This window comes from Sinocyclocheilus rhinocerous, unplaced genomic scaffold (genome assembly GCF_001515625.1).
Source record: "Sinocyclocheilus rhinocerous isolate Xijiao unplaced genomic scaffold, SAMN03320098_v1.1 scaffold1740, whole genome shotgun sequence".
NCBI lineage: Eukaryota > Metazoa > Chordata > Actinopteri > Cypriniformes > Cyprinidae > Sinocyclocheilus > Sinocyclocheilus rhinocerous.
The window spans coordinates 967,438-980,241 of record NW_015651446.1 but is presented as its reverse complement, the minus strand read 5'-3'; the positions used below and the strand labels follow the sequence as shown (position 1 = coordinate 980,241).

Sequence of the window (12,804 nt, the reverse complement as noted above, 5' to 3'; positions counted from 1 at the left end):
GCACCTTGAGCTAAAAGATGACTTTACATGTCCGTGTTCTGTTCCGTTTCTGAGCGCATATATCTTCCTGAGGAACAGCGCAAGTTCTCTTTTTTTGAAAACATGAATAAATACAGTATACTTCTATAAATCAAGCACGTCCCATTTTGCAAAGGTCACGTTACATGATTTTACTGATTTGCACATGAAATCGGGCTTTTATGGAGGAACGAAAGCGCTGGAAAAGGGGGTGGAATGGGGCGCAATAATCGTTTTATCTCGATTACTGCATTTTCATAATCGTTGGAGGCCAAAATCGAAATCGAAACTGTTTTTCGGTTAATTGCACAGCCCTAGCTGAACCTGAAGTGCATTGAAGATTTTTGTTTTGTTTCTTGATGTTTCATTATCCACCTTTTTCTTGTAAAAATGGGCACGGCCATTTGTAAATTCTATGGGTCTGGCTTCCGGTCTCATCTGCGTCCACTCCGTCCAGCTATTTTTAGTTGAACAAAATAGCTCGTTTTGCTGCTTGATATTGAAAGTTGGTGTGTCTTATCATATTATTTTAATGTATTATCTTAATTATGAACACACTGGTTTGTAGTGCAAACAGTTTTACCGTTTACTGTTTACAGTCTCACCCATAGGCTGGCTTCCGCGTTGAAGAAAAAGGTGGATATGTTCTACAAGTTGGTGACAGAATGAACATTCTGTCATCATTTACTCACTTTTATGTCATTTCAAACCTGCTTGGCTTTCTTTTTTCTGTTTAACGCCAAAGGTGATATTTTGACTTTTTAACCATATTGGACCCCATTGACTTTAAGTGGAAAAAAAAAAAATAATACAAAAAACATTATCTCAAAGTCATATATTTTTGGAATGACATATGGGTGAGTCCAGCTATTTTTAGCTGAACAAAACAGTTCGTTTTGCTGCTTGATATTGAAAGTTGGTGTGTCTTATCATATTATTTTAATGTATTATCTTAATTATGAACACACTGGTTTGTAGTGCAAACAGTTTTACCGTTTACTGTTTACAGTCTCACCCATAGGCTGGCTTCCGCGTTGAAGAAAAAGGTGGATATGTTCTACAAGTTGGTGACAGAATGAACATTCTGTCATCATTTACTCACTTTTATGTCATTTCAAACCTGCTTGGCTTTCTTTTTTCTGTTTAACGCCAAAGGTGATATTTTGACTTTTTAACCATATTGGACCCCATTGACTTTAAGTGGGAAAAAAAAAAATAATAATACAAAAAACATTATCTCAAAGTCATATATGTTTGGAATGACATATGGGTGAGAAAATAATGACTTTTTTTTTAAGTTCTCCTATGGCATCAGGCTGTTTATTAATTTGAGCTTATTTTTTTAGACTGGGAGCTAAATTCACTAAACAGTTGTGTGACTTTTGCATGCTGTATTTCAGCACAAAGACCTGCTTCTTATTCACAAACCACGTGTATTAGTTTGCTATTATAGTGCTGCAGCATCCCTGTTTAAACAAATTTCATTCTTTTTAATGCAAACACACTTCTTTTTTCCTAAATTTGCCGTATTATAGATTATTTACAAAAAACAGTCTTTCTACAATTCATTTTTATTGCAATTAACTATTTAAAAGACAAGTTTGGGTTCATGTTGTGATCATGAGAGCGGTAATTCATCAAATGATGGAGATGTGCACGGGTGAACATATATCCAATTCATGTGCCTGGATCACAATGATGGAGCAATACGAAACTGAGTTTCAGTAAAGTACACCAGAACATGCTAGTCTGCTGTATTCTATTTCTGGGGCATGTTGTCTAATTTGCATGAATCCTTAGTGAACAGTGTGCAAAAAAAAAACAACGCAGGCAGAGTATGCGATGCTAAAAGTGGACGCATTTTCATTTGAGTGAATTTCCTCCTATATATTATATATGTATGTGTCATGTGTGAGGGTTGCATATGAACGTCCACAGCTTCATTGTGATTCAAAGCTGAAAAATGCATTGAATTTATTTGTAAATAATCTGAGGCTTCTGCATCCATCTCACAGGAGTCTGGCGCTGATGCCCTGGAGCTGAATCTATCATGTCCTCATGGAATGGGGGAGAGGGGAATGGGGCTCGCCTGTGGGCAGGTAAATCCAACATTCAACACCTACGGTACACAGTCACCATGCATAGACACTGTCGACTGTGAGGTACAGCAGTCACCGCAAATGCTTTTTAGGGTATTATTTTGTTAAAAACCTAAAGCCGTATTTGTATGTCAGAAAATCAGGTGAGTGACAATCAGGGAATTATATTAACTGTGGTGCCATGGTACAGTCATGTAAGAGATACATCATGTACAATGTCTAAAAAATAATGTTATTTAGCATTATAGATGCCCAAAAACATGGCAACACCATTGTACGAATTGTTTGTTAGTGTTGATTGTTTTTTTCTGTCTATAATTGTTGATTAGTATGCCAGATGATGTTTGGTACCCTGAGGTATTTGTAGTCTGCTGTCACTCAGCAGGGAGAGAAAACGTGTTAGGAGACAATGAGCATGAGGCCTGCTGGGAAAGATGTGGCTCTCTCAGTTTTGTGCTTTTTGTGTTTTATTTTATGGATCTAGTAGAGCCATACAGTGGATCTGACAGTAAACACATGCTCTGTTCCAAAAACCTAGTGAGCATTTTTGAAGTCTTTTTTTTTTCAGTAAAAATATCTAAAAATGAATTTACTTGAGAAGACTACATAAAATAAGACACTCTTTTCATAGAGTGTATATTGTCTTGATACACTGACAATTTTTTCCCACTTGTTTTTTATTTGTTTATACTTAAAACAATTGAATCTTATGCAGTGTTGCTTCTCAAGTAAATGTATATACATTTTTATAAATTTACTGGAAAAAATAAGAATAGAGCTACTTGAAACTCGTGGAAATTGGTGCAAATTAGGCCAAAGTATTAGGCCAAAAAGTATCGTTAACAATAGTTAAGTGTAAATTAAAATTAATAATTTTGCCCAATATGTTTGTGTACCATGTATTTTTAAGAGTACAGTTTAATCTCTTTGAGGCTTTGTTTTTATACAACATAAAGAAATATTTTTTAAAGTTGTAGATAAAACAAAGATTATTAGAGTACATTTTACAAGAAATTACTATTTTAGTTTTTCTACTTCAAAATTTCACATTTAATTCAGTGTGTTACTCGTCATATCTTTGTATTTGTTTGTCAAATTTACTAGCAATTTCTAAGTGAAAATCGTTTCTACACTTTTTTTCCCCCAGTGTATTTGAGTTGATGCCAATGTAGCGTGCTCTAGATTAGTCACTTAAAAGTCACTTATTGGTCATGTGATGGTTATAATGCTGATTTAGTTGTCTGCTGAAATGCAGCTTGATACTGTAGGTTTAGGAACAGAGCTATAACCTGTGAATGGTGCCTTGAAACTAAATTGGGATTTTAATGTGTTTTTGGATTGGGAGCTGGTTTGAGCTTGAGTTCAGCTATTACACTGATATGGGCATGGACCTAATGTACCTAAATATCAGTTTAGGAAAACCCACATAAGACCTACACTGGTCTGTGTACAATTCTATAAATATCTCATACCACAAGCACATAAAAAAAAGACTTGTTTTCTTGGATTTCGCAGTGATGTAGATTTTGATATTGCGTCTTTAATAAGGTATAGATTCATGTGCGCTCACATGTGCATTCCTATGCGTACCGTTCCGAATCAGAGCGCATTTCAGCACTTATGAATGGTTGATGAGACGCTGTCAACTTTGCCAAACCTGCATCAGTGCCTCTCCACGTTACCTTAACACTGATTCTGTCAAAGCGTTTAACACTTTTCTATAAATATCTCATACCACAAGCACATAAAAAAAAGACTTGTTTTCTTGTATTTCGCAGTGATGTAGATTTTGATATTGCGTCTTTAATAAGGTATAGATTCATGTGCGCTCACATGTGCATTCCTATGCGTACCGTTCCGAATCAGAGCGCATTTCAGCACTTATGAATGGCTGATGAGACGCTGTCAACTTTGCCAAACCTGCATCAGTGCCTCTCCACGTTACCGTAACACTGATTCTGTCAAAGCGTTTTAATAACACTTTTTCATCACATTACATTCAACTGCGGAATTAGCCGAATTTAATAATCCACAAATAATCCCTTTTTGCGGTTCGTAAACAATTTTCATTCAAACGCATAACTCCATTATTCAAATCAAATGCATTGTGATTAAATGCCCATTGAGATTAAGTTGGTATTTTTTGTTGTTGTTATTTTTTGGGTTTCACACCAGAGCATGGTGCCTATTACAGAGAAAAAACAGCGTCTTTGCTGATGATTACGCTCTCAGCAACTGTGAAAATCGGAATAACATCCTGTCAACTGATGTATTTGATAGGAAAACATTGCATCTTTGCACCTTAGAGAACTTTATTCTCTGATATCATAATCTTTGTTTGGATTTCTGATGTGCAGTTGTAAAAGTATAAAATGCTGTTAAAAGCTATGCATGAAAATATCTGGTTATTTTTTATTTATTTTTTTTACAAGAAAGACATGTTTTAAGTCTCTAAAGCCTAAAAGCCTGAAACAGCACCCGTCATGGTCAAGAATGTGACATGAAAGCTTTTTCATTTAGATTTTCTGCTATCTTTGCTGAAAAATAAACTGCTTAGACCAGTTTAAATCTGTGTATAGTCTGGTTTTATATGGGCATTTTTGGTCTGTTACTAGAACAAGTTGATTAAGCTTGATTAAGCCACTGGTAGTTAATAGTTAATAGCCACCAAAACTAGCATTAAACTTCCCAAAACATACTTTATACTGGTTAAATGGTTCCTATAATAATTTTGACCACATTTTAAAGGAAAGATGCAAATTCTGCAATAATTTACCCATGGAACCCAAAATTAGATATTTTGCGGAATGTTCATGCTGCCATTTTTCATACAGTCAATATGAATTAAAAAATACTTTTGAAAAAAAAAAATCATAAGTATCCATATAACTTGTGTGTTTCATTCAAGAAACAATATGAGGCAATTTGTGTGTGTGAAGAACTGAACAATATTTGAGCTATTAATCACTAGAAATCTTCCTCTCACCATTAATTTTAAGTCTGTCCGGAAGAAAGAAAAACTAATGGGTTTGGAAGGACATGAGTAAATGATTTTATTTTTGGTTGAACTATTCCTCCTATATGCTAAGTTTAAGGGTCCCAAGTCAGTCAAGAACAGCTTAAACCATGATTGACTATTATGTAGTACTTTCAGTACATTCTGGCTGAACATGATCACGCTGTGTTTTTTTCCTTTGGGTTTGGTACACCGACTTGAGGTTTTCTCATCAAAGTCGTTACACACGATCTGGCTGTGAAGGTCTGTCACATCAATTAAGCCCAGAGGTGAAGTACGTGACCTTGCGTATTACCATTTCTGTTTGCCCGTATCAGGCCTGAATAAACGCACGCCTCTTCATTCTGTTCACCTGACTATGTGTTATACCACATGAAATAAACCTGCATGTTCCATCCGAACAAAGACAGAGTTATTTCCCTCCACCGTGGCTGTAAATTTGCAGTCATATCCATTGGGTTTGCTGTAGATTTTCCACTGTAAGACAAAGAGCTAATCAAAGCCCGAGGGCAGGTATCTGCCAAGAGAACTAAAGAGACGCAATATCATTTAATCACTCCGTTTGGCACCTCGTCTACTCTCCTTGCCTGTGGAAAAGAAGAGGAAAAAAACATTAATTCAGCATTGTTTCTGACTGCATGAAAAGACATACAATTTGATTTTAATGGGATGTTAATATTCTCTCTCGATTGCTCTCATTTCAATTTGTTTTGCTATGAAACGGTCCCTATTTTCTCAAAGCTGTTTAACATTTAACTTGCAGCATATTAGAGATGTTTTTGTTTACATATGTTAAACATTAATGCTGGTAATTCCTGTTTACTGTTGATTAATGGTTTAAACATTAAGGGGCAAATTCACTAAGCAGTTGCGCAGTATTTCTGCCAAAAAAAAAAAAAAAGATTTGTTCACAAACTAGTTTAACATGTAAACAAAAAACAGTGATTATAGATTACGTTTTTTCACAAAATTGTATTTAAAGACATTATTTAATGCATTTAATACATTGAATAACTTTATTTAATATGTTTACAGAAGTTAAGCAGCAATGGAATTTAAAAGAAATGTTACAAGTTTTTGTCTTGTGATGCAAATATCCTTTAAAGTTCATCAATATTTTGTACATGGCAAAATATTATATCATGGCCAGAAAATAAGAATCAGTTTGCATGACTTATTAATTCATGACCTTGATTGAACAAAATTAAAACATGGCCACAAATTTTACTAAAATGAGGGAAGTAATTAATAAGTTGTGTGATAGACGCAAATTTTACTAAAATGAGGGGACAAATTAATAATTTGTGCGAAATAATTCTTAATTAATGGCTATCTTTATTTTTCCTCTTATGCATGGCATTTGTGGGGCTCTGTAATTTTGTCATGTCATATTAATTAATTTTATTTTAAACTATTTTTACTATTTTAGTGTACAGGATATTTTTGGATGAGCTAATAAACCCATTAACAAAGCACTTCATTTGAACAGTTCAGCTCATGCAGATCTAGCGGGTTAATATTTGAAAATATTGATTATTATTTGATTATTTGAAACAATCATATTCTTCTAGATGTGTATTTTTTTTCAAACATTGTAAGCACATTGCCAATATGTTTCTACCATCATATTTTTGTCATTATTCTGTTGAAATCATTCATTCATTCATTCATTCATTATTTATGAAGTCAAATAAAGATACAAATGATAATATCTCAAAAAAAAAAAAAAAATCGTTTGAATCATTGTCATGATGCATATATTTCATCTCATCCTCCAAATATTTCAGTCATTCGGTTGGCACAATTAATTTTTAACGATTTGTAATCACAGGAAAAGAAATGTGAGATGGAAAGATCTCAGGGGGTCACAGAGTTCTCGCTCAGGTTTGACTCCGCATCCTTCGGGATCTCATCTTTTTTTCACCTTCTGCCTTCAACACAGTTCCCCAGTTTCGCAAATTAAAACCGACTCTCGTTCCCAGAGCTATTTTGAGCCTACCAAACAGGGCCGAATGACACCCGACTTCCATCATACCTCCTGCGAGACCCGGCAGCCGTTAACGAGAGTGCCCACTTTCCGTGACCTTTCGTTGTAAAATTAAAATTTCAGGTGTAAAGCTGCTATTATTCCTGCATTCCTCCCAGCATTCCCCTTCGCCCCCTCTCCTCACAGCCTGAGGGGGTTTCGGGACGCTTTCCATCTCTCTCTTTTTCTCTCCTTCTCTTCCAGTTGCAAAAGCGCTCCGGTTCCCTGCTTAACCTGCCCTGCAGTGACGGCACGGAAAATATATAAAGAATCCAGCGCACCCCCTCCTTTAATTTCATACAAGGCCTCCCCCCAACCCTTAACCACGCGGCCACCTGCCAAACCGGTGCTGCCGGAGTCACCGTGCAATTCACTCAGCCCTTATTGCAGCTCACAAGTCGATTTTCATCTCTGAATGCTCTTCAGCGGTTTCGAAAGCTCTCCGTCTGCAAGGCATGCCGTCTTTTTAAACCGCTCACGACTGCTGCGGTAGGTGCGCTGCGCTTCCAGGCCTGTGGAAAGCACCTCTCCATGTGAAACGGGGTGGCAATGGGTCATAGACTCACTGCCGAAAGCAGGCCAGCTACACAGGTGCGCTCTCTCTCCATCAAAGCGTGTAATACTGTGTACAGCAAACTGCTTAGAGGGAAAAAGCGTCCCTGCTCCAGGCTCCCTGGCCCACAAACAGCGGCTCTCACCCCCATCTGGCCTGTAATAAGCTGTCACGGGAAGCCCTCAGAGGGAGCGGTGGTCTCCGGTGCGAGAGCAGAGTTCTTACAGGCAGCATCTGTTTGGTGGCTGGTGTCTGGCTGCGGGCCACGACCCCTGTGCCTCGTACTGTGGCTGGCGTAATGCAATTTCCCATGACCCTTTGGGAGGAAGGCCTGTCCTGCTTCCTGTAAGTCTGTTGTTGTTGTTTCCTTCAAATGCTACCAACGTTTGGCTTGTAGAAAAAAACCTTCCCTCAGGACCCAGGGCTCGGTTGCGGCTCAACCAGGCGTGCGCCACTCACTCAGCCTTCAGTGTTGGCAGGCAGCTCTGAATTTGCATTAAAGAAATTATGAATATTCGTAGGAATAGTGACAGTCATGCATTTTTAATATTAGTTTAAATACACTAGCGTTCAAAGATTTGTGGTCAGTATGATAGTAAGACATTTTGTATTTTTTATACAGTTTTTACTGTATTTTTGATTAAATAAATGCAGCCTTGAACACTTGTTAGAATGTTGACAATTGCACATTTTTGATATATTAATATTACCATGTGCTGTTTGTATTTGTATGTTGTACTTTTTTGCTGTTTGAAACTTTACAATTATGACATTACATATTTTAATTTTCATGTAACAGCCAGTATTTGCATCTGTATTTGTATCTGTAACAATCACAAAATTATTCGTATCTGTATTCGGATAAAACCAGGTGGAACGTCATACAGTTACTTGATAAGACCGTTATGAATATCTTTTTTTTTCACTGAGCAAATATGCCGTGTTAAACTAAAATAATTATTCATTTCTAAAAATATATTTATCATACAAGCAGAGAGATGTCATGACAAACGTTTAGTGATCATTTGAACACAACTTTGCGCACATTTTCATTACGCAGAATCCTTTAAGCGAGTCTTTTTTTGAACTTCACTAAACAAATGTGCGTGTGCCACGCAAACCAGCAAAAGATAAAGAAGTAAACATGTAGGCCTAGTAGAAAATGTATCTGTATCTTAGATGATTATTGGCCTACTATTGAGAGAGTGCTGGTTTGGTTTTTGAGAGACTGAGATGCGCAAAGCGGCTGTTTGATTGGTGAGCGCGCTGTGTTGCGCTGCGCTGCTTAAATCATTGACTTTTAAATATGCACAAATAATAGAACGTGTATGATGTATTATTTTAGTTGATATTACTCTTGCCAAGCTCTGATTTCTGAGAGATGCACGGAGAGGCAACAACAGTGCGGTGTTTGATATGCGCTATTTTCATTCATAAAGTTTACATTCATTCACTTCACACACTCATTATTGCGTGACTTTAGAGGTCTGTGTATAATATTGCGCTGATCCCCTGGCTCACCTGTTATCTAGCAAACACCAGACTGTGCCAGCCTCAACCGAATATTATTCCTTATTAGAATTATTCCTTATCCGTTATTCGTTTTTGAAGCCATTATCCGTGCCATTCCGAATAAGGTATTCGGCTTCGGGCACACCCCTAATTATTACATTGCATATTTAAATTTTACATGCAACATAGATAAAGTCATAGAAAGTAACAGCTACATGCAATATTGTAATCATAAAATTCACATCGTATTTGCAAACTCTGTGCATGCATTATGGTTAATGCATGCTCGAGTAGTCGATTGTTTCTGACAGCGCCGACTAGTGGTTGAAGTAGTCGATCACTCAACTACTCGACTAGTCTATACAAGCCCTAGTTTGTACAAATACATGCTGATAGATTTTGTAAAAATTTTGACAATAGTGGAATTTTTGTATTAAAACATTTACGTAGTCGAACCGTGTAAGAATGTAGACATTCACACTTTTTTGTTAATACAAATGCATACAGTTCATAGTTGTAAGAATGTTTACAATTACACATTTTAATAAGTGCAAATACATGGTGTATGTCATTTTAAGGATGTTGACAGTCATAATTTTTCATTCGTCCAAGTATGAACAGCATAGCAGTATTTATTCAAATATAACAAATGCATGATTGTCAACATTTCAAGTCCAAATTAGTGTAAACAGTCGTTCCTTGTTAGTATGAATACATTCTACATTTTTTATATATTTGTACAAACTTATGCTGTTTATATTTAAAAGAATGCTGATAATCATGCATCTTTTTGTTTTAGCGTGTAAGAATCTTTTGTACAAGTACAAATAAGCACAGTTCATACTTGAACACATTGTCTGATTAGTAAGAATACGTACTGTTTGCATTGGTAAGAAAGGTTAACAGTCGCTGGTTTTGTATCCTTGGGTAGTTGATATGCTTATGAAATAACAAAACAATGAATATTTGTACTTCAGGACCATTTAAATGTACTAGTGAAGACAAAAGTTTGATTAAAAGGCGAAAAAGAGTTGATGACCGATTGCAGAACCTAAAATACAGAGAAGCTTGTTACCCATGTATAGTATGTTTCCTACAAGTTTTTGAAGCAATTTTTTTTTTCCCCAATTTCTGTCTGTCTATTTTTTTTCTTTGCTGTGTTGTCTTGCCACTTTTGTTCTTACAACTTTTTTTTAGCCTGGAGTTCAGGATTCGCTATATCAACCAGTGAATCTCTCCAGCAACCCGCCAGCACTATCAAACATCTCTCAGGAGCCCAGATATTACCCCTCCTGCTCTGGCAGACGGCTCGGAGTGGACAGGTTGAACCTAACACTCCAACCTTGTTTATGCCCTGTTTAAGTCTTGAATAAATCAGGACAAATCACCATGGATGGTGCTCACTGCTGGGTCGAGTGCGTAAATCCAATATTTTCATACAAAAAAATTCTGGGAATGAGTTTATCATCTTAAATGGCATAACCTTTCCTGTTCCTTCTCTTTTAGTGCCTTTCGAATGCATTTTCAATACTTTTGGGTGCAAATATAACCTGACTTCATGTGTATCTCAGGTAAAATACACACCCAAGGACGCACCAAATCCCACAGTGCTGTTTTTTTTCGCTCTTCGTTTTTGTACTGCGCTGAATCACTCAGCATGCCTTAGAAATGGAAAGGAAATAGTCAGGAAGAGATGTGTTTTTCTGTGGGCTTCTGTATTCTTACAAATCAATTCTAGCTAATGGTTTTAAAAATCAAATGCTAACCTTTTCCTGTGCAGGGAGTGACCTTAGAACTCGGCTTTGCACGTACAGCTCGTACATCACACTTCTTTATAGAGACGGACAGACCCATTGCTCAAGGGAATATATGCCAGCCGTTATTGGATATGTCAAAACAGAGACCTATTTCCTGTGAAAGAAAAGAGAGACTGTGAAGGACAGGGATGAGAAAGGGAACGGAGGCTGTACTGAATGAAAGCTTCATGTCGGGTTTACAGTCTTTTAAAGCATACCGACTGATCCGACATCAGACTTCGCTGCTTGAATTAAACCATGTCTGTTTTACCTCATAGGGGTATAAAGGGTTTAATGCGGTTGTGTGTCTTTATTTGAGGCCTGCATTGTTTGGCAAACAGTAACACGAAGATAGTGGATGCAAAGAAGAAAGATGACAAAGAATAAAAACAATTATATAAGTAATATAATAATAATTTTATGTGTCATCTCTCTTCTTTATTTAATATATTGTAAAATATATTTACATCATTTATTAGAACAAAATAGGATTTTTGCTTATTTTTTAAAGAATTTAATAATACTTTTATTTAGTAAAAATGCATTAAATTCTAAAATGACAGTAAGGACATTTATAATGTTATAAAATATTTCTATACTTCAAAAATGTGTTCTTATGAACTTTCTATTCGCCAAAGAATCCTGAAAAAAAAAATGTCGCACGATTTAGACAAAAATATTAAGCTGCACTTTTTTGAACATTGATAGTATTAAGAAATGTTATTTTAATTTGTATATTTAAATGAAAACAGTTATTTTAAATTGTAATAATTCAAAATTATATTGTACTGTTTATGTACAGTATAATACATATTACTACATATTATTTTTATTTTATATATATATATATATATGTATGTATATTAGGGGTTGCATCGACTAGTCGACTTCAATGCTCTGCCATGACGCTTTAAGCTTGACGTCGACTAGTCGCTGGTCCTATAGAGGGCGCAACAGGATAAGAAATCTTTGAAGGACTTCCACATTTACGCTCCGTTTCCAAACAGTTCAAACTGTGTGTGTATATATATATATATATATATATAATTGTACATTTTATAAAATCACTGCGATATAAAGGCAGTTGTCAGACTTTTTTTTACCATACTTTGTGATTGGTTTCTGATTTAATCTTATAAGATCTAGCTGCATCCAGATAGGAAATAATCCAATTAATGATCATATCATTATGAATGCTTTGATTTTTAAACATTGTCTAAGTTGCAGTTGTGATTTTACTTTAAAAGTGTTAGGGAGACATGCAACCTTTCTTTCAGATACCAAACCCTCTTCTCTCACTCTCACTCTCACTCTTTCTCTCTCTCTCTCTCTCTCTCTCTCTTTCTCTCTCTCTCTCTCTCTCTCAGTCTCTCTCTCTCTCTCTCTCTCTCACTAAACAGCACAGACTGACAGACCTTAATAAAGCATGAATCCTCCTGGAACAGCAGTTCACACTGTTATGATCCCTCTCTCTCTCACACCAGCGACTATAGGCTCCCCTCTCCATCTATCACGCGCTCATTCTCTCTCTCTCCAACACACACACACAGAGACTCAGGGCTAGCAGTCTACTAATATTTAAAGGAATAGTTCACCCAAATTTGTTAAAGGGGTCATATGATGCTTTTTAAAAGATCATTATTTTGTGTATTTGGTGTAACAGAATATGTTGACATGCTTTAATGTTCAAAAAACAAATTTTTTTTTCAAATACTGTACATTATTGTAGGTCCTCTATGCCCCGCCTCTCTCAAACGCTTCGTTTTCTACAAAGCCCCCTCCTT

The 12,804-nt window shown here is 36.2% G+C and overlaps 1 protein-coding gene across 1 annotated transcript in view; it reads left to right on the top strand.

Moving 5' to 3' along the window:
• LOC107712781 (dihydropyrimidine dehydrogenase [NADP(+)]-like) overlaps window positions 1-12,804 on the top strand; it is a 184,713-nt gene that overhangs the window by 120,770 nt on the left and 51,139 nt on the right. The window contains exon 16 of the mRNA XM_016518117.1: window positions 2,034-2,117. Within this exon, the coding sequence (XP_016373603.1) occupies window positions 2,034-2,117 (84 nt within the window). The remainder of the gene's footprint in view (window positions 1-2,033; window positions 2,118-12,804) is intronic.